We start from the raw sequence: 19,666 nt of genomic DNA on the forward strand, positions 1-19,666 counted from the left end.
AAATCTACATTTTCACCCTCTGCATATTTTATTATTACACCATTCAAACCTGTGTGACTTTCACGTCCTCATACAAAGCTGGCAACTTGCTCCAAGGGTCAAAATCAAATCCCCAGGTGTTCTGGGCAGCATGCCAGGGTCTCCGAGCCCCCTGATGGGGTTCTCAGCAACTCTGGACATCCAAAAGGATGTGCTGAGTTCCAACAGGTAAAGTTTGGATTTTAAGATCTTGGAGGTTTTATCCAACTGAAATCCTGTGATTCTCACCCCTGAGCTTTCCCTGCCCTCATCCTCCACCTTCCCTGGGCACCATCCTGCTGGGTGAGCCCTGTGCTGGCAGGGCTGTGCCACTCAGAGCCAGCCTCTCTCAGGAGAGGGATTATTGATCTGCATCTGGCACCTGGGCCAGAGCCTGCTGAAGGTGTAATTAATTGATCAGTAAGTGCTCTGAGATCCCAGATGAAAGAGCCACGTAATTACCAAGTATCATCCAGTGGCCCTGGGAGTAATTGTGATAAGGGCTCAGGGTTAGCGCTGCAGGCAGAATTACCTCGGTGCTTGATGTCACCCTCCAGGGACAGACCCGTGCCACGTGGAGGGGAATGGAGAGCTTGGGCCTTGAAAACAAAACCTCTCAGTGCATTCTCTGGGCCCTGCAGAGAGGCTGGGACAGCTGGAGGGGGATCGGGAGGGTGAAAAACGCCAACCAGTCGTTTTTAAAATTTTAAAAGTACAATAGTAATAAAATGGTTGTAAAAATAGTAATATAATTAGAGTAATAAAAAATTGGACAATTTGGATTTAGGACAATATGAGACAATAGAAACAAAGAGGTACAGACAGCCTGGGTACCTTTTCTGGGCAGCATAAGCCCTAAAAAGGATCCACATTAACAGAGGATTAACCCTTAAAAGCAATGGCCTGTTGCTTATTCATACATCTCATACATGGTGCATAAATTCCATTCAAACACAGGATTCTGTCTGGTCAGTGTCAGCTTCTTCCTCTTAATCCTAATAGCATCGTCCTGGCTGAGCTAGGCAGGAAGAAGTTTTCTTCTTCTGATAATGGAGCAATAAATTCTCTTTCTCTGAAAGATTTAGGTGTCCTGTGGCTGCTATCTCAGTGCGAGTACCTCATTCTTCTCTTTAAAAAAATATCCCACATACATAGTTTCTATTTTAACATTATGTTATAACCTAAAACTATATTTAACACACTACTTAAAAAAATCAATACAGCATAACTTTCGAACATAACACATATAATATTCTTTTTAATATTTGCGAAAAGCCAATTGTAAAATACGCATTTTTCACAGGAAGGTGCAGGGTGGGGTGTGGAAGTTTTCCTCACTCGGGGTCACCAATTGTGGTGGTGTTCACAGGAGTCCCAGGATGAGGGAAAGGGATGAGAATCTTGACTCCATGTTTCAGAAGGCTGATTTATTATTTTATGCTATATATTGTATTAAAACTATACTAAAAGAATAGAAGAAAGGATTTCATCAGAAGGCGTGAAATGAAAAGCATGGAATGATAATAAAATCTTGTGACTGACCAGAGAGTCTGAGCCAGCTGGGCTGTGATTGGCCATTAATTAGAAACAACCACATGAGACCAATCACAGATCCACCTGTTGCATTGCACAGCAGCAGATAACCATTGTTTATGTTTAGTTTCTGAGGCCTCTCAGCTTCTCAGGAGGAAAAATCCTAAAGAAAGGATTTTTCATAAAATATGACCGTGACAGGTGGGGGCTGCTCTCCAGAGTCAGAGCAGAGAAGGGATCTCTGGCTCCCAAAATCACTGAGGCTGGACAGACAGATCTCCATCAGAGAAGATCACCCCATCACCAGGACTGTGGGCGCCTGGTGAACCCCTCAGATTCCAGAGGAAGGCACTGGAGCCTAAAAACTGTGGCTCCAGAATTTCTGATTATGCAAAAATTCAGCCCCGTGTGGGATTCTCTGACAATTCCCAGCCTTATTTTAGATTTTTACGCTCTGCCATAAAAGCAGTAATAGTAAATTATTAGACCTACACGTGGGCTGTCAGGAGGCTTCTCCCCTATTAATTCCCCCGTGATGTTGTGTCCTCCCTGCACTCACCTGGGCTGTGTGTCCCATGTCCCTCATGGGCACATGGTGGCCTCAAGGCCACCAAGAGTCTGGGGGCTGGTGCAGCACCTTTCCCAAGGAGCTTTTATGTGTTATGTTAGAAAGTTATGCTGTATTAATTTTCTTATGTAGTGTGTTAAATATAGTTTCAGGTTATAACAGAATGTTAAAATAGAAACTGTGTATGTGGGGTATTTGATTCCCTCCTGGGAATCAAAACCAGCCCTCACTCTGTCATCCCAATGGCCAGCTCAGGGAGAGCGGAGCAGGATCTGCTTCCACTGCCAAACACAAAACAAAAACCGATCTCCTGAGTGCTGGGGAGAGCTTTACAAATTTCCCTGGTTTATTCCATTAACCCCGTGGCAGCTCAGGGATCTCAGCAGTGCTGACTGCAATAAAGTGACCTCCTTTAACCTGCAGCCTCCTTCTCACACTCCCAGCCCCGCCTGAGCCACAGCCTGAGCAGCTCTGAGCCCTGGTGCCATCTCCGGGTGACAGGATGGGGACAGGGCCATCTCCCAGGGGCTCACAGAGAGCTGAGCTGCCCTGGGACACGCCCGTGTCACTCAGCTGACACACACACAGCAACTCGGTGCCTCACACACTCATTGTCTGCAGCTGGAAATGTCTCTCACAGGGCTGGAATTGGGTTGGGAGGGAAGGGAAGGGAAGGGAAGGGAAGGGAAGGGAAGGGAAGGGAAGGGAAGGGAAGGGAAAGGAACCATGCTCAGGACCATCCTGGGGTGCTGCCTCAGTCCATGCCAGGTGGGACAAGCAGGCAGAGGACAAGTGGCAGCTCTGTGTCCTGTGCCATGGAGAGGCAGCACCTTCCCAGGGGACACAGGCGCTGCTCCCACCGTGCTGCAGCTGCAGGAATCTGTGGGCTCTCCCACCAAAGGAGTGCAGCACGCTCAGCAAAGCCCCTGCAGGGGGACAGGCAGCAGCAGCCACAGCCCCAGGGAACCCCAAGGTCTGTGATTCCTGCAGTGCATTCCCTAAATTCCATGGCAGCTTGAGCTGCATCTCCCACCACGTGAACGCACACGCTGCTGCTCGGCCAGCGCCCCACACTTGTTGCTTGCTGCTCCTCCTCCTCCCCAGCGTTAAAAATAAGTTAAAAACTGTTGTAAAATAGTCGATATATTGTTAAGCATGTGCTGTTAGTCTGGTTATTCTATTGTAAAAGGGGTTAAAAGGGTGGTTATAAGAAATGCGGTACTCAAGGTACCATATTACACCTCAGTAAAGTGCACCACGAGCCAGCCTGGACAGAGCTGTAATGGGCCAATCAAGGCCTAAAACCTTCATGCAAATGAAGGATCCAAAAAGAAACCAATCTAAAGGGACAAAAAACAGGATAAAAAGGGGCTTCTGACCTGCTGAATTTGTGCTGCTCCATCTGGGCCATCGGGGCCATCGAGCAGCCCCAGTGCTGGCACTGCAGCATCCTTGATGGGAACACTCCTGCTTGGGCCCCCTTGCTTTGGGCCTTTCTTTTTCTTATAATAAATGCTGAGATCACTTTAGCACCGGGAGCCTGCTCTGGTTTTTATCACCAGCCTCCCTCCCACCACTCCCATCCTGCCTGGATCCCTCGGCACCACGCTGGGGTCTCTGCCCACCCTCCCAAAACACTCAGAGCAATGGGGTAGAGCCATGGCCTGGAGCTCAGAGGACATCCAGGGATGAGCCCCTCCATGAAATCCCGTGCCTGGATGGAGCATCAGGAGCCACATTAGCCCTCCCACCGCCACAAATCCCAGAGCACAGCAGCACTCAGGGAGTTATTGCTGGCCTCTCATCACCCTGACACCCGCAGCAGCAGCAGGAAGTTCCAGCGAGCTCCACAACAGCTCTGCACGAGTGAAATGTTGTGCTTTTGTTAGGATCCCTGGGAGTTATTATCCCAGAGCTGCAGGATGGGCAGGGGGGTGACACTCTGAGTGGGGACCCCGCCATGTCCACAGCGCAGGCCACGGTGTGGGGCTGTGTTTTAGGGCTTTTCCTCTTTAAACAAGCCCAGAGCCTCCGCCCAGAGTCTCCCGGGAGGCGGAGGGACAGGCTGGAGGCGGTTAATGGCTCTCCACCTGCGGGAGCTGCGGAAATGCTCCCAGCAAAGCACGGGCTCTGCTCCAAGCTCTTACAAGCTAATCAATGAAACATCACAGCTTGGGAGCCGGGGCAGAGCAAAGCAGCACAGTATGGATTTTATTTTTTCATGCAAAGAGCTTTAGTACAAATCCCTTTTTCCTCCCCCCACAAAGAGTGCAAGCAGAGTCTGCAGAGAAAGCCAAGCTGGGGCAGCAGGGAGGACACAGGGGTGGGCTGGGAGGGGGCTGTCACCTCCCCTGTGATGCACAGCTGCAGTTAGTGCCACTGTCCTACTCCTTGTGCCACCCCGTGCGTGGATTCTGGTCCCTGGGGGTGCCCAAAGCAGGGGAGATGCAGGTGTGGCCCTGCTGGCCCCAGGCTTTGCTGGCCAGGCCATCAGGAGGGCTCTGTGGGGCTGCCACTGCCTCTGCAGAGCTGTGGGGGAGGAAAGCGCCGCTCCCTGCTCCAGCTGCAGGGCCTTTCTGGGATCTGAGCAAGGCCACCTGCTTCAGCCACTGCAGAGGGACCTTCCTGTCCCTGGGACCTTCCAGTCCCTGCTTCATGGCACAGAAATGAGTTGATGTGAGTGGCTGCTTTGGCAGAATACCTGACTGTGTGCTGTGATCAGGGCAGTGCTGCGTGGCTGCAGGTCCTTGTTCTGGTAAGCAGCCACTGATCCTGGCCTGTGCAGCACCTCCAGGGATTTGGGGTTTGCCTGCGGGCCCTGGGAACTGGAGCAGTGGCAGAGCAAACTGGGTCTGAGCGGGCTCATTACTAATTCCTCCTTGTGAGGGTGGTTCTCCTCATCTGCCTGTTCCAGGGATCTGTCCACGAGCCAGTGCATTCCTGCTGAGGAAGCGCTGTGCTGATACTGCATCAACTGATTCCAGGAGAGTGTGCCTGCTGCCACATCCAATCCATCGCAGCAACCCACGGCAGCCATGGGATACCTCCCTCCCTCCTTCCCTCCCTCCCTCAAATGCATCATCCCCTCAAAGATCACAATCAGCTGTTGGACAAAGCCTGCCTTTCACAGTGCCATGGTTACTGGTAACAGACTGGAATCTGTGATTTCCTTCTTTTCCCTTATTTCCTGTTCCTTTCCCTCCCACCCACTGGTGCTCACCCCCTCTCTCCAGTGGCTCCAACAACTCAGGGATTATTCCCAATCAGCATCACTGAGGAATGCTGATTGCATCAGTTCCTCACAGAATGCTTTTGTGGTTCCCATGGGGAAATTATTTGAGCCAGACAAATGAAAAATATTTACCTGTGGTTGGTGCTGAGGGCCAAGGGCTGCATGCAGCTCATCCTGTCCTGCAGACACCTCCTGCCTTCCTGGGCATTCCTGCCTGGCTCAGGGTGCTGAGCAGTGGTGCTGAGCCCTCCTGCCTGGATCAGGAGACTCTGAAATGCACAGGGAGACACTGGAGTGAGGGAGAAAGCCAGAGCATCCTCCTGAAGACAATTAATGGATTACAGTGAGTGTAGAGTAATGCAGAGGCAAAGAAATCCCTCTCTCCAGAGGCAGTGGGATAGCAGTAAAATCATGCTGCACTCTGCCTCACTTCATAAAAACTTCTCGTTATTCCTCAAGGAGGAATTGCAAGAGAGGACAACAGTTCTGTGCACTCCTGGATTTACAAATGCTGTTTTATGTATCAGTGTAATCTCTCTTGCAATTTATATGGGATGCAATGAGTAAACACCAGCAGTCCTGGCAGGAATACTGACTCTGGAATGGATGCAGAGAAGGCAGGACAAGGTAGGAAAGCCTCCCCAGAGCAGGTATTTTCCAGCTGAAAGGCAGATTTGTAGAAGGCAGATTTGCAGATTTCTCCAGGATTTGTGGGGATGGTCAGGATGGGGGGACCATGGAGCCACTGGCTGTTTCGTGACTGATGCAAATCCTGCTGGAGCTGAAAAGAACTGAAAGTCACAGCAGAAAAGTCTTGCAAACTTTTGGGACATCAGAGCACAGCAGTGAAACATGGATACAGCAACCAGAGCAGCACCATTGCCTTGGGAAGGAGCCTGGCAGCCATGGGCTGGAGTGGCTGGAAGTGCCTGGAGCTGGTGGGAGCCTCTCCAGGCATTGCCACGAGGAGCTTCAGTTAATTAAGCTCTGAATGATGAATTATGCATGGAGCATAAAACAATGTCCTGATTTCTGGCAGGGGAATTAAGGAGCCATGGGCTCAGGTAGGTGCTCCCAGGCTTCAGCATTTGCTCCACGGGGGGAAAAGGGACTGTGGAGCTGTGCTGGGGTGGCCCACACAGGGACACTGAGGGGTGCAGAGGTGACCCTGGGGACACAGCACCCCGGGCAGGCTGTCCCATGCCTCCAGCTCCACAGGGATGCTGCTGCCTGCCTTCCCCTCAGAGGGTTTGTTTCCCTCAGCCCCCTCCAAACCCCAGTGGGCAACAGGGAGCCTATTTTCAAGCTGTGCAAAGTCTTCTTCTGTTGACAAGGAACAAGGGCTTCCCTCCTGAGCGGGCCCCCAGCTGTGCCCGCTGGCACTGGCTCAAAGGGGCAGGGTGCCAGCCTGGCCTCCAGCTCAAACCCCCCATTCAGCGCCGTGTTTGGGAGGCAAAGCAGGCAATCAGCCCCGTTCCCAAAGCCAAAGGCTGGAGTGGCTCTGCCATCTCAGAGGGACAAAGGCCTTTTCTGCCCTGGGACAATATTGCCACTCAGCAGCAGTGCCCCCAGCCTGGGCACGGCTCCTCAGAGCAGCCTTTCAGCTGCACTACGGGGCACCTCTGCCTCCAAGTCCAAAGCTGAGGTTATTTTTCCGCTTCCTGGTGCCATTGAAGCCCCTCTGGGCACAGTGGAGGAGGGGTGAAAGCTTCCCAAGGGAGCTGCAGGGAGGAGGCTGCTCCCCTGTGTGGGCAGGGGGCAGGAGGGGCAGCAGCCTGGCACCCCCTGTGTCACAGACATCTTTTATGGAAAATCCTTTCCTTAGGATTTTCCCTCCTGAGAAGCTGAGAGGCCTCAGGAACGAAATGTGAACAATGGTTATCTGCTGCTGTGGAATGCAAGAGGTGCATCTGGGATTTGGTCTCATGTGGTTGTTTCTAATTAATGGCCAATCACAGTCCAGCTGGCTCGGACAGAGAGTCTGAGCCACAAGATTTGTTATCATTCTTTGTTTTTCTATTCTTAGCTGGCCTTCTGATGAAATCCTTTCTTCTATTCTTTCAGTATAGTTTTAATGTAATATATATCATAAAATAATAAATCAAGCCTTCTGAAACATGGAGTCAGATCCTCGTCTCTTCCCTCATCCTAAGACCCCTGTGAACACCGTCACACCCCTGCATGCCCTCTGTGCCCTCATGGGAACCCCAGGAGCAGCTGCATCCTCAAAATAACATCCCCCAGCATGTTTGGGATGGCTCACACAGAGCCAGGGGCCTGTCCTAATGGGGTCTGTCCCCAAAGCATCTCTGTCCCCACGTCCCACCTGGGGCTGTACCAGTGTGGGGGGACAGGAGCTGCCTGTGGGGTCTGTCCCACCCCGCTGCAGGGCAGATGCACAGGATCCCAAAGCTGGACGTGTGCAGGGTTCCACAGGCTGGCTGGAGCCCCTGGCAGCGCTGTCCCTGCCCCGGGGGCGCGGGGAGCCGCGAGTGGGCGGCGATCGATCGATCGATGGGGCACAACTGCAGAGCAAACGCGGCAGCGCCGGCGGCTGCGGCACCGCAGGCACGGAAATAAATGAGGGATTGATTTTCTGGGCAGCGCGGATCTCATGGATCTCAGCTGCTGTGACAAGGGGAGTGCAGGCACGGCTGGCACCGTGGGGCTGTCACCTCCCTGGGCTGCCTGGTGCAGGGGCTGGGGGGACCCGAAATGAAAACGACTCTTTGCCAAAAGGCAAAGCAACTCTAAGTGGCTCCAGGGGACAGAGCCCAGGCTGGGGACATTGGGAAGGACAGGAAAGTGGGTGTCCTGTGCTCCCTGTGGGAGCCCCCCCTGCTCCCTATCATCAGCCCCTTCCCAAACCCCAGTGAGCAGCACCAGAAAGGCACCGTCTGCCTTGAACATCTTATCTCCAAGCTGCTCTTGCTAAGTCACATCTGACTTAATTATGGTAATTAAGATTGACATTAATACAAGATTAAAATGTGAAATTAAAATTAGCTGTGAAACTTATCTGAGTTTTTAGAGCAGTTATTGATTCTCTCCACTGTTAATCAAAGGTCTGAGGTAATGGCCGATGAACACGGTGCTAATTAGAGCAATGCCCATAAAGTGGCCTCGGGAGATGTTTGTCTTATTTCTTGGAATACCTCAGGTTTCTGACCACGCAGACATCTCTGGCCCTGAGTGCTGCTGAAGGAGCTCAAGAGGCCACGTTTTGCCCACCCCTGTTAGTGCTGTCCCTGCTGTGGAGCTGGGCTGTGCATGCAGCCATGCCCAGCCATGCCCAGCCATGCCAGGGCTGCAGGAGCTGCTCCAGCTGCAGGAGTTTCAGGGTGGCAGGTCCCAGCTGCAGGGTGTTCTGGGGAGCAGCAGGAGCACCGAGGCTGCCCCTCCTGGCACACACCTCGCCGTTCCTCCGGGTGAGATTTTTACAGCCCATTAGGCCCCGGCGCCGCTGCGGGAGGGAAATGATTCAAATCACAGCAGCTCTGGGGAGTGCATCCCACCGTGCATCCTGTGCTTCATCCCAGCCCATCTCCCTGCACACACTCCGGCCTCCCAGCTCGTCTGAGCCCCCAGCAAAGCTGTTGCAGGGACAGGAGGACCCCAGGCAGCACAATTCCCAGCAGCAGGTCCCTTCTTCCCCAGGTGTGATGCCCTGGATGCCCATGGGGTGCAGTCTCATGGGAGCTGGGCCCACCTGCACTCCCTAAGCCCGGCTGAGCAGCTGAGGTTTGAGCTTCACCGTTCCCTCTCCATCACTAACAACTTTTGCCACTTCGTGGGCATTTCTGCATCACAAATACGGTGTTTGGTCTCTTTTTCCTGCCTGTTTCCATGGCACTGCTGTTATTATCTGGCTATCTTAGGAGTTTACTACAATGCAGATGAGCACAATAAAAATCACTCAAGGAGAACTGCTAAATGAGAGACAACTCTTATCTTTAGCACCGGCAGGTCGGGAGGGAGGGAAGCGAGGCTGGAGCAGAGGGGGAGCAGTGCAGGCTGGGCTCGCTGTGCCACAAGCTTTGTTCGACCAAATTAAACCTCTGAGCAGGCGAGTCCCAGTTGGGCAGGAGAGTAACAGTGTTAAATAACACGCTGCACCTCTCGCTGCTTTCTCTCTCTTTCTCATTTTTGTTCTTCTCGAGCCTGCTGCCCAACTGCTCCCAGCTGGCAGCGGCTGCGAGTGACACCGGGAATGCAAATGACCTGCCGGCCTCTCCCCAGCATCCCCGGGCTGCTGCCTCCGCTTCCAGCGGCAGGAGGGAGCTCAGCAGAGCCCGGCGGGGGAAACACAGCAGGACCGGTCCCTGTGTTTGGACAGCTCCTTGCCTCGGTGCGTGCTGCGTGGTGGCCCTGGTGGTGACACCGGAGCGCGATGGTTGTTGCTGAGGTAACAGGATCGGTGTAATTGCTCCCGCAAAGGTAGCCGGGGGACTTCTCAGATGGCAGCATCAACAAAGTGGCTCTTTAGGGAAGGGGCTGGGCTGTGTCTCGTGCTGTTTGACACTGGTGTTGTGCACTCCTGACATCGCTCTGGCTGTTGGAGCTGACAGGTCCAGAGAGGACCAGGCGCTCTCCCCGGGAGAGCACCGTGATTCACAGTAAACATTTCAGGGCAGCATCTGGGATTTCAGGAGAGCCAAGCCTCTGTTTCTGCTCTTCTCAAAGTCAATGTAATCACACCGTGTGCTCCACGGGCTCAGCAGGGGCCTGCTGGGAGCCCTGGGCTCACAGCTCCTGCTGATGGGACGGGCAGGGGGTTCCTGGGAGCCATCCAGGCCATGGTTCCCCTGCAGGCAAGGAAGCTGAGGAGCTCTGGGGCCGGGTCCTGAGCAGGGACCGCCTGTGTGCTGCTTCCTTTGCCACAGGACTGAGGGTACCCCAGTGCTCACCCGTGGCCAGCCCAACATTATGGGGGGCCCTAAGCAGCACCCACAAACTGCGGGCTTCTGTATGCTCAGTGCCCCCACCCCAGTGAGGTCAGGCAGGTCCCAGCTGCAGCTCCCTCCAGCAGCAGGGCCAGAAGCCCCAGAGCATCCCTGATCCCAAGGGAGCCATGGGAGCCTCCCCTCAGCGCCTCTGCCCTATTCACAGCCTGCTTTGGAGGAGCTGGAGGGGAGGGAAGGAGGGTACATCTGGGCTTGAGGAGGGAGTGAGAAGGGCTTGGGGTGCTGCGGGGGGTTTGGATGCTGTAGGGGGCTTGGTGACAAGGGGCAGTGAGATGGGACAAGAGACAGGCTGATGGGGGGCCTGCAGCGGGAGCACTGACCGGGCTGGGGGAGGACCGGGACTCCCGGAGGGAGAAGAAGCCGAGAAGGACGGAGGAAACGGCGGGCACGGGGCTGCTGCGGGAGCCGTACCCGGGCTGCTCGGCGGGGCCGGGGCGAGCGGGGGGGAGCTGCGGGCGGGGCCGGAGCTCTCGGCGCTGCGCGGGGGCCGGAGCGGCCGCCGGCGCCCTCCCCCGCCGCTCGCTCCGCGCTCCCCGCGCTCTCCGCTCCGGTCCGCCCTCCGCCGCGCCCCCGCTCGCTCCGCTCGGCTCCGCTCCGCCGGCAGCGCCCGCCCCCGCCCGGCCCGGCCCCGCTCGGCTCGGCGAGGCTCGGATCGGATCAGATCGCATCGGCTCGGCTCGGCTCGGCTCGGAGGCTCCGCCGCCGCGCCCGCCGCAGGATGCCGGGGCCCCGCGGGCTCTGCCTGCTCGCCCTGCTGCTGCTGCTGCTGCTGCTGGGCACCCCCGCGGCCCCGCGCCCAGGTAAGCGGGGCGGAGCGGGGCGGAGCGGGGCTGCGGGGCTCCCCGGGGCTCCCCGGGGCCCAACGACTCCCGGCCCGGGGAGGGGGCACCGCCCGGCGCGGGGGGATGCAGCCGGGACCGGGGAGGGGGCGGCGGGAGCGGGAAGGGCTGCTGGAAGCGGCCGTGCCATCCCCGATGGGAGACCCCCCGCTCCCGCTGCTCCCCGGGCCGGGATGAAACTTCTGGCATTGCGGAGAAGCGCAGCGGCACCGGGAGCGGGGCCCGGCGGAGCGCGGGGCTCAGCACCGCGGGGCGGACAGCTCCCGCCGCCCGGAGCGCTCCGGGAGCCGCGTCCTCGCCGGGAACCGAGCGCCAACGGGGCCGCGGCCTCCCGGGAGCCGCGCCGGACCCTTCCCCTCCCTCCCGCAGGGAGAGCAGCCCCATGTGTCCCCAGCCCTCCGTGTGTCCCCAGCCCTCCGTGTGTGAGTCCCCAGCCCCCGGTGTCCCTCCAGCCCCCACTTGCATGTCCCCGCTGCTGTTCCTGCCCCACCGTCTCGGTCAGGGGTGGCCGTGGGGGGTGAGTGTTTAGCCAGGGGCTGTCTGTTCGTTCCACGTGTCCCCCGTCCCCACGCAGACCCGCTCCCTCCTCCCACTGCCACGATGCCAGACCCAAGAATAGGCTCCGGGATGCGCTCGCGGGTGACTTGGCAAAGTCACCGCAAACTCACCTGGGGCTCGGGGACGGCTGAAGCGGCGCCTGTGCCCAGTCCCTCGGCACCGCTGGGGTGCGAGGAGGAGGCAGCCGGGTCTGGGTGGGGTTCCCAGTGGGGATTGTTCGGTGGGAGAAGGGAGAGGCCGGTCGGTGTGTGCCGGCGCTGCAGTGCTGGGGCCTGAGGCTGCTCTCCGGGGCTGGCCGGGTGTTTGTAGCAAACGCAAGCAGCTCCTGGTGTCAGAAGTGCTGTGCGGTGCTGTCTGCCCTCTCCAGTCCCTGCTCTCGTGGTCAGATTGCGTTAAATGACTTTGACTTTTCTGGCTGAAACCCGGCTCTCCAGACAGGGACTGTAGTACAGAATCCTTCCTTTCTGGGCAGCAGAACAGCAATGGATGTAGAGGGTGGCATTTCTCACTCACCTGCATGGGTTTGTGCTCTGTGTACGTGCACAAACGTGTGGAGGAATCAGATGTGAAGTCCCTGCCAGTTCTGGCATCCTGTTCCAGCCTGGGGACACACAGGGAGGCACGTTCCTCTGGGCTGTTACACAAACCCAGCTCTGGTCCAGGCTGCTCTGTGTGACCATCCCAGGCTCCCGGGGGAGCTGGGAAGCAAAGCCAGCAAGCACAGGCCCAGCGAGGGCTCTCAGCTCCCTCACTGTCTCGTGTGCTGAGCCAGGAGGGCTGCCCCAGTGCCACTGGGAGCATCAGCAGGCAGTCCAGCTCCCGGGAACAGGATTTGGCACAATCTGCCATAAATCTCATGGTGGAAGAACACAGCGTGCTGAACTCCTCTTTCCTTGGCAGAGAGAGGGAGCTGATAAATTGTTGACCCTTTACAAGGTTTGGTGAATTATTGCAGTAAAATCCCAACTCCTGCCTACACAGCCTGGAGCCCGTGGCGACGTGGCAGCTCTGCCCGTGCCTGGGGGGAGCCTTGTCCATCTGTGTGGAGGGGGACAGACAGCCAAGGGCCCAGAGCAGAGAATCCTGCTGTTCTCCAGCTGGGGAGAAGCAGGATCAGACCCCGCTGAGACAGATTGCTCTGCTCCATCTGCTGCTCTTTCTGTTCATGCGTCCAAGAAAAAACCACCTTCACATGACTTGCACCCCTCGGGCGCTTGGCTGGTGGCTTTGGGTGCTCTGCACTGGTGAAGCCATTTAGATCACCAGAGAGGAGGTGTGAAAGCCTCTCCTCTGCTCTCAGCATCCGCTCACACCCACCCACGGGCGCAGAGCAGGCAGCAGAGGCACGTCCCTGCACAGGGACTGGTGCCAGGAGGCTCCGGGCAGCCTGTGCTGGAGCAGTGGCACCCTGAGAACATGGGCACCCACAGGGGCATCTATTTGTACCCTGGAATGATGCAGTGGGCAAACTATTTGTACCCTGGGATGATGCAGGGGGTTTGTGGGCAGCTGAGAGCAGACAGGGCAGCGCTGCCCTTGCAGGCACTGGGGATGGCAGGGGCACGGCTGAACCCCTGGGAGATCCAAAATATAAATATTTTGGTTTCTAAATATATTTGGGGTGTCCAATGCAGGCTGTGAAGAGACCAGCCTGAGGCTGCAGTGCTGGGAGCAGAAATGCAGCTGGGGGTGCTGAACTTCAGGCTCCCCCACACCCCCAAAATCTGCACCCTCTCTTCTCTTCTTCGAGGCATGGGGACACTCCTGGGGTGGCTGTCACAGCCCAGGAGCAAGGACAGAGATGCCACTGGCTCTGTGGTGAGCACAGCACCACGGGGGGGTGTTTCCAGAGGATCAGGTGTGTCCAGCAGGAAGGAAAACCGAGCGTGAACTCGGCGAGGGCTGCAACAAGTGCGCGGTGAGCTCTCGCGGCAGCACCCCGGGCAACGAGATAACAGCACAGAGCCAGGCTGCCAGCACAGATAACAGCGATGGGGATTGTCTGATGGAGAGCTATCAAAGGCCATGGCAAATGGCTCCTCTTCCTTCTCTCCTCCTTGGCACAAAGGACGAGGAGAGCCTGGATCAGGAGTAAATGAAATTAGTCTCTCTCAGCCCTCTGCTTCTCCGGTATTTTTTGCCGTTATGAATATACAAAGATGCCATTTCAAGCGCAGCTTTGTGGATGTCACAGTGTCACAGACATTTCCTTCTGTACATTTTTAACTTCTCCTTCACTGAGGAATCTGGGAGCAGGATTTAGGGCTGAGGAGCCAGGCTGCGCCGAGTCAGCTGAATGTGCTCCCTTGGCATCCAGAACGGCAGCAGAGATCTTGGAATAGCAAACCATGGGAAAAGGGAAGTGTGTGATCCATCCCTTGCAAGTCAGGTGGTGCTGGGTTCGGAAGTTAATGGGTAATAAGTGATGGATGAGGCAGAGGAGTGCCAGGGCATTTCTGGAAAGGCAATGTGGGCATCAAAACGGGCTGGTGTGAGCGTGGCCCATCCTGCCAGCAGGCAGGGATGTTCCCTGGGTATTCCAGGTCAGTGCCGAGTGCTGGGGTGCTTTGTTATCCCATTTTGTACAGACAGTTGTGTTTTTTTAATGAAATAGGCTTTGTCTGATTAAATAACACACAGTTTTTGATGTAGACTACAAGCAGCCTCAGAAATCTGTGTATTTTCCATCCTCTGTCACTGCGATGAGCACAGCTGCTTCCAGTGGGCTTTGGGAACAAAAAGAACCCACACCAGAGTAACCTTCTGTGAGCAATCCGAAAGTTATTTACTTGATGCGATTTTATTTCTCAAATATTTGAAAGTGGTTACTGAGCAGTAAAATAGGCTCCAAGGAAATCCTGTTACAAAACACAGGCTCTATTTTAATTAGCATGACGTGAGCGACACGGCTGGAGCCGGGGCTGCCACCGAGTGCATCTTTCAGGAGCTCGGAGATGTCTGTAGGAAACACGGCGTGAGCACCGGCTTTCCAATTTTCCAGTCCATCAGGATGGATTTACGCTCTTGTCAGGGCTATGAAATTGCTGGATGTGGTGGTGAGAGTTGTGTGTCTTTAACCACTTGGCTTGCCAGGGTGCTCTGTGAGGTGGGGATGTGCCTGTCCCTGCTCTGCTCCCTGTCATCAGCACCCCAACAGCACCCAGCCCTCTGCCCTTGTCAGGGATTCAGCAGGATGAGCACCAGGATGAGCCACACTGGGGACCAAGGGCAGCACCTGGGCAGGCCCCTTCTGGCAAGGCAGAATGTGGGGCCAAAGCCAATTCTGTCAGCAGAAACCTCGGGTGCAGCTGGAGCCAGGCCCTGGCAGTGGGGAAGGGGCTGGCACCCCCAGCTGGTGCACCCCAAAGCAGGGGGCAAAGGCAGAGTGAGGAAGGCTGGTGGGGTGAGAGAAGGCTTGGCACCACTCTGGCTCAGGCTGCTGCCCTTCAGCTGCTGCTCAGAGCTGTGCTCCACATCTTCCCAGAGCCCTTCCCAAAAGGAGCTGCTCCACGAGATGGCTTTTCCTGCTGCTGCACGAGTGAGTGCTGCTGGATTGGTGGGATGCAGGGAGCAGCTCTGCCTGGTGCAGGTGCCTCAGCTGCCGTCCCTGCAGTGGCAGGGAGCTCAGCCTGCAGGAGCCAGGGAAGGAGAAGGGCTCTGCAGCAGGAGCCCTTCCTGCCGAGGTGCTCAGGGGGGGAAGGTGTCCTTCATTCCTGCCAGCTCCTGGCTGTCTGTCTCCTTTCACAGCTTGTTAACCGACAAGTTGTTAAGGATGTTCTCGCTCTGTCCCACGGGGCCGGCCCCGCTCTATCCACATCCTGCTCCATCCACATCCTGCTCTACCCACGGATAAAAATACCTGCACAATGCAGCCAGAGAGAGGAGGGAGAACCTGCCAGAGGAGCAGCCCTGCAGACACCAAGGTCAGTGAAGGAGGAGGAGGTGCTGCAGGTGCCCGTGGTGCAGCCCAGGGTGAGGCAGCTGTGCCCCTGCAGCCCATGGGGATCCACAGGGAAGCTGAGCTCCACCTGCAGTGTGGAGGAGCCCATGCTGGAGCAGGATCCTGGCAGGATTTGTGTGTCCATGCAGAGGGGAACCCACACTGGAGCAGGATCCTGGCAGGATTTGTGTGTCCATGCAGAGGGGAACCCACACTGGAGCAGGATCCTGGCAGGATTTGTGTGTCCATGCAGAGAGGAACCCACACTGGAGCAGGATCCTGGCAGGATTTGTGTGTCCATGCAGAGAGGAACCCACACTGGAGCGTGTTTGCTGGCAGGCCTCATGATCCTGTGGAAGAGATCCAGGCTGGAGCATCCTGTTCCTGAAGGACTGACCCTGTGGGAAGGACCCACACTGGAGAAGTTAATGGAGGACTGCAGCCTGTGGGAAGGACTCAGGGTGGGAAGTTCATGGAGGAATGTGTCTTTGGTGGGCACCCAGGATCCATCCAGTGTCAACCCAGCACATCCACAGGGTCAGCTGTGCTGCTGGGAAGGCAAAAAGGGGACACAAATGAACCTCTGCTGCTCAGCTGTGTTGCATCTTGAATTTCATCCATAAAGATTTCATCCATAAGGATTTCCAGAATCAGAGGAGAACCATGAGCTGGGTTGCTGGAAGAGCCAACAGGCATCTGGGACTGAAGGGGAAAGCTGGGAGCAGGGCAGGCTCATCTTCCATCCCAGAGAGGGACGTGCTGTGGGTGCCCTGCAGAGCCCTGGCACTGGCTCAGGACCAAGTGCAAGTGTTGGTTATCTCTGCCTTGGAGCTCCACCCCTGGTCTCTGAGTTTAGGGGATTCTCGAGCAGCCACAATCAGTGCATGTGACCTGGGACAGCCCCAGGACTCCCCAAAAACCAGGGGGTGTCAGGGAGGATCTGCCAGGAGCTGTAGAAGTGGAGGCTGTGGCTGGTGGGGAGCATTCCTCTGGCACTGTGGAGGAGTCACCACCCCTGCCCCGGTGCCACTGTTGGGTGTCAGTGCTGTGGGATAACGAGGAGCCCTTTGAAGGGTGCTGCAGGGAGCGAGTGTCACACTGCACTGGGCTCCAAATCAGGGATCCAGCCCAGGGGAGTGAGCAGGGGCACCTGGATCCAGCCCCCTGGGCTGGGGACCCTGTGCTGCAGTGCTCTGTCCCGTGGTGGCTCAGGGCTGTCCCCAGTCAGGGGAGGATTGGGTTCCCAGGGTGCTGAGGAGATGATTTCCCCTCTCTTCCATCTTTTTGCTTGCTGGAGCTCCCACCAGTGGTGCAGCTGCAGCTGGCCCCGCTCCCAGGGCACAGCCCCGACTCAGACATCTCTTTTATTCCTTTTTCCTCCTTTTCCTTTCTCTGGGAAGAGGCCAAAGCAGCAGCTGACCAGCCCTGAGCACTGGCTGAGCCTGGAGCTCTCCTGATGCACAGAGAGGAGGCTCTGGATTCCCAGCTCTGCCTCCAGCAGGGGCAAGCACGGATTTGTCCAGAACTTTCTCCCTTTTCCTGGCCCCAGAAGCCCATGGACTGCAGTAAATTTTCAACGCCCAGGGAGCCCAGGAGGCTGGGCAGGAGCCTGGCTCTGTGCCTGCTCCATGGGGGTGAGAACAAGGCATTGGCACCCCAGGACAGATGGCTGCAGCAGGAAGGTGCAAGGAGCCTTCATGGAAGCTCAACGCAAGCTTCTGGCGGTGCAGAGGGATGGGATGAGCAGCCTGGCCACTCAGCCCGGCTCCCAAGGCACCATTCCAAGTGCAAAGCTTTAGTCTAGGAAGGAGATTTGGTGCCAAATGCAAAGGCATCCAAAAAACTCGAGCACGACAGAAGGGATAGCAGTGGGATGGATCCCAGAGCGGCGTCATCTGCTCGGCAAGGAGGATCCTCACACTCGGCCCCGTCTCTCTGTCTTGCACACTGGGCTGGGATGTGCCAGAAGCAGCAGCTGAGGGGCCAGGAGCACCCCAGGGAGGGTGGGGACCACACCAGACGGGGTCCCCAGGGGTCACTCGGGGATGTTCTGCAGCCCAAGGGCGAGGGAAGAGCTGGCCCTGCCACAGGGGGATGGGGGACAGCAGGGAGGAGGGAGCGGGCTCAGGAGCAGCACGGGGGAGTGAGGGAATGTTCTGGAAAGCGGTCATTTCGGGGCAGCCTCAGAGCCAGTCAGAACGGCTGGAAATATTTAAAATTCAAGAGAGAATCTCCATCTGACGTTTTTGGGTGGATTAATGGAGCATGGCAACATTTTGTGGATGAGATGCTTCATCTCGGGTAGAGTGGTGGCTGGGGGACAGTGCTGAGGACATCGCTGCTGATGTCCCCTCTGCCACCCTGCATCTCTTCCATGATGATGGGGCTGCACAGGAACGGGGCTTGCATCTCCTGATGCTGATTTAAATGCAATTTCAGTAAAAAAAACCAAACAAACAGGCTTTTCCTGACAGTCCTGAACTTCCATTTGCAAAGATACCAAGTCCCTAAACTGACAGACCGCTCTGGCATGACCCCTAAGAGCTCCCAGTGCTCCCAGCACATCCCTGCCCACTGCAGGAGAAGCAGCAAACTCCTTTTTTCTTGGCAAAGTCCTCTTGGACACATCCAATGCCATCCTTGGAGAGCTCAGATTATTCCCAGCATCGTCAGGGTTAATTTGTTCTGGTGCAGGGACCAGATTCTGGAGCAAGGCTGCCCAAAGCAGCGACCCACAGCAAAGCCACCCCAAAATCTGGAGCCCCAAGGCAAGGAAAGGCTCTTTTCCAGGGCACACAGCCCACACCAGCCAATGTGTCTCCCTTCACTCCTTATCCATCCCCATTATCCACGCAGCAGTTTTTAAATTGCTGCTGGACACTATATTTACATAAATATGTGAGCCAATGAGGTCTAAAACCCTGGTGAGCCCTAAATGGAGAATTAGGTTTTTTTCGGAAAGAGGATTTTATCAATTTACTGCGAGTGCAAATCAACAGAACAGAATTTACAAACCCATCAAAAAGCGAGGTGACAGTTTGGAATTAATCCTCTGCCCCAGGCACAGGATGTACCTCCACAAACATCTCCCAGCATAAATATATTTGAGAAATAGTGGAGGAAAACGTAACTCCTAATGCCTGAGCACGCTGGCGGCGGCGGCAGCGGGAGATGAATGGAGTTAATGTCATCGGGAAGGTGCTGCCGCCTCCTGCTTTATTTTTATCCAAGACTCAGCGCCCAGCCTGCGCTGAGATATTGCAGTTTGTCTTTGTGCCAGAATTTCCCCCGAAGAAAATCTCCCCGATAATTGCTCTTCCTCATCTAGTCCTTTTTAGAGAAAAAAAAAAAAAATAAAAAAAGAAAAATAATAATTTCATTTCGTTCCTCTGCACCCCTCCCTGCTGGAGAAGCCCCGGAAGGCTGCGTGTCCTGGGGGGGGATGAGCATCCCCAAGGGGTGGATGTGGCTGGGGGATGGATTTGGGACAAGAACTGGCACTTTTGGGGCTGTTTGGGCGCAGGGGTCAGGGATGTGCTCAGGCACAGGGGGATGCTGCTGGTGCTGCGCTCCCTTCCAGAGGAAGCCGAGCCCTGGCACCTGCTGGTGCTGCTCCTCCCTTAGGGACCCAGCACAAACCGTGTCCAAACCCAGCACAGCACCCTAAAGGCACAGAAACCCCCAATTCCTGCATCCCCCAGCAGGATGGGGATGCTCTGCTGTCCCCCGAGGGGCTCCGAGCTGCCGCGGAGATGAAATCAGTGAGGCAATAAGCAGTAAAAGCCAAACTTCTCAAGCTTTCTAATCGCAAGTAGAAAGGCTCCTTTTCAGCTTTTGTTTCCAGCTCCCGTGGCTGCCAGCGGCAGAGATGGCTTTGTTGTGGAGATGGCTGTGAAGGACACAGGCTGTGTTCCCATTTAGGAATGCATTGAGGCTTTCTTGGAATTCATTAGGAAAGGTAGGGAGGGAAGGGTGCAGCAAAGCAAGAGTCCTTGCTGCTCCCCAGGGGAAGGG

The 19,666-nt window shown here is 56.0% G+C and overlaps 1 protein-coding gene across 1 annotated transcript in view; it reads left to right on the forward strand.

The window, feature by feature from the left end:
- Positions 1–10,864: 10,864 nt before the first annotated feature.
- The window catches only part of SEZ6L (seizure related 6 homolog like), a 41,148-nt gene continuing 32,346 nt past the window's right edge, over positions 10,865–19,666 (forward strand). The window contains exon 1 of the mRNA XM_071445265.1: positions 10,865–11,115. Coding sequence (XP_071301366.1) covers positions 11,034–11,115 — 82 coding nt within the window. The 5' untranslated portion in view covers positions 10,865–11,033. The remainder of the gene's footprint in view (positions 11,116–19,666) is intronic.

Source organism: Agelaius tricolor, unplaced genomic scaffold (assembly GCF_023055355.1).
Source record: "Agelaius tricolor isolate 1412-34295 unplaced genomic scaffold, bAgeTri1.0.p SCAF_20, whole genome shotgun sequence".
NCBI classification, from domain to species: domain Eukaryota; kingdom Metazoa; phylum Chordata; class Aves; order Passeriformes; family Icteridae; genus Agelaius; species Agelaius tricolor.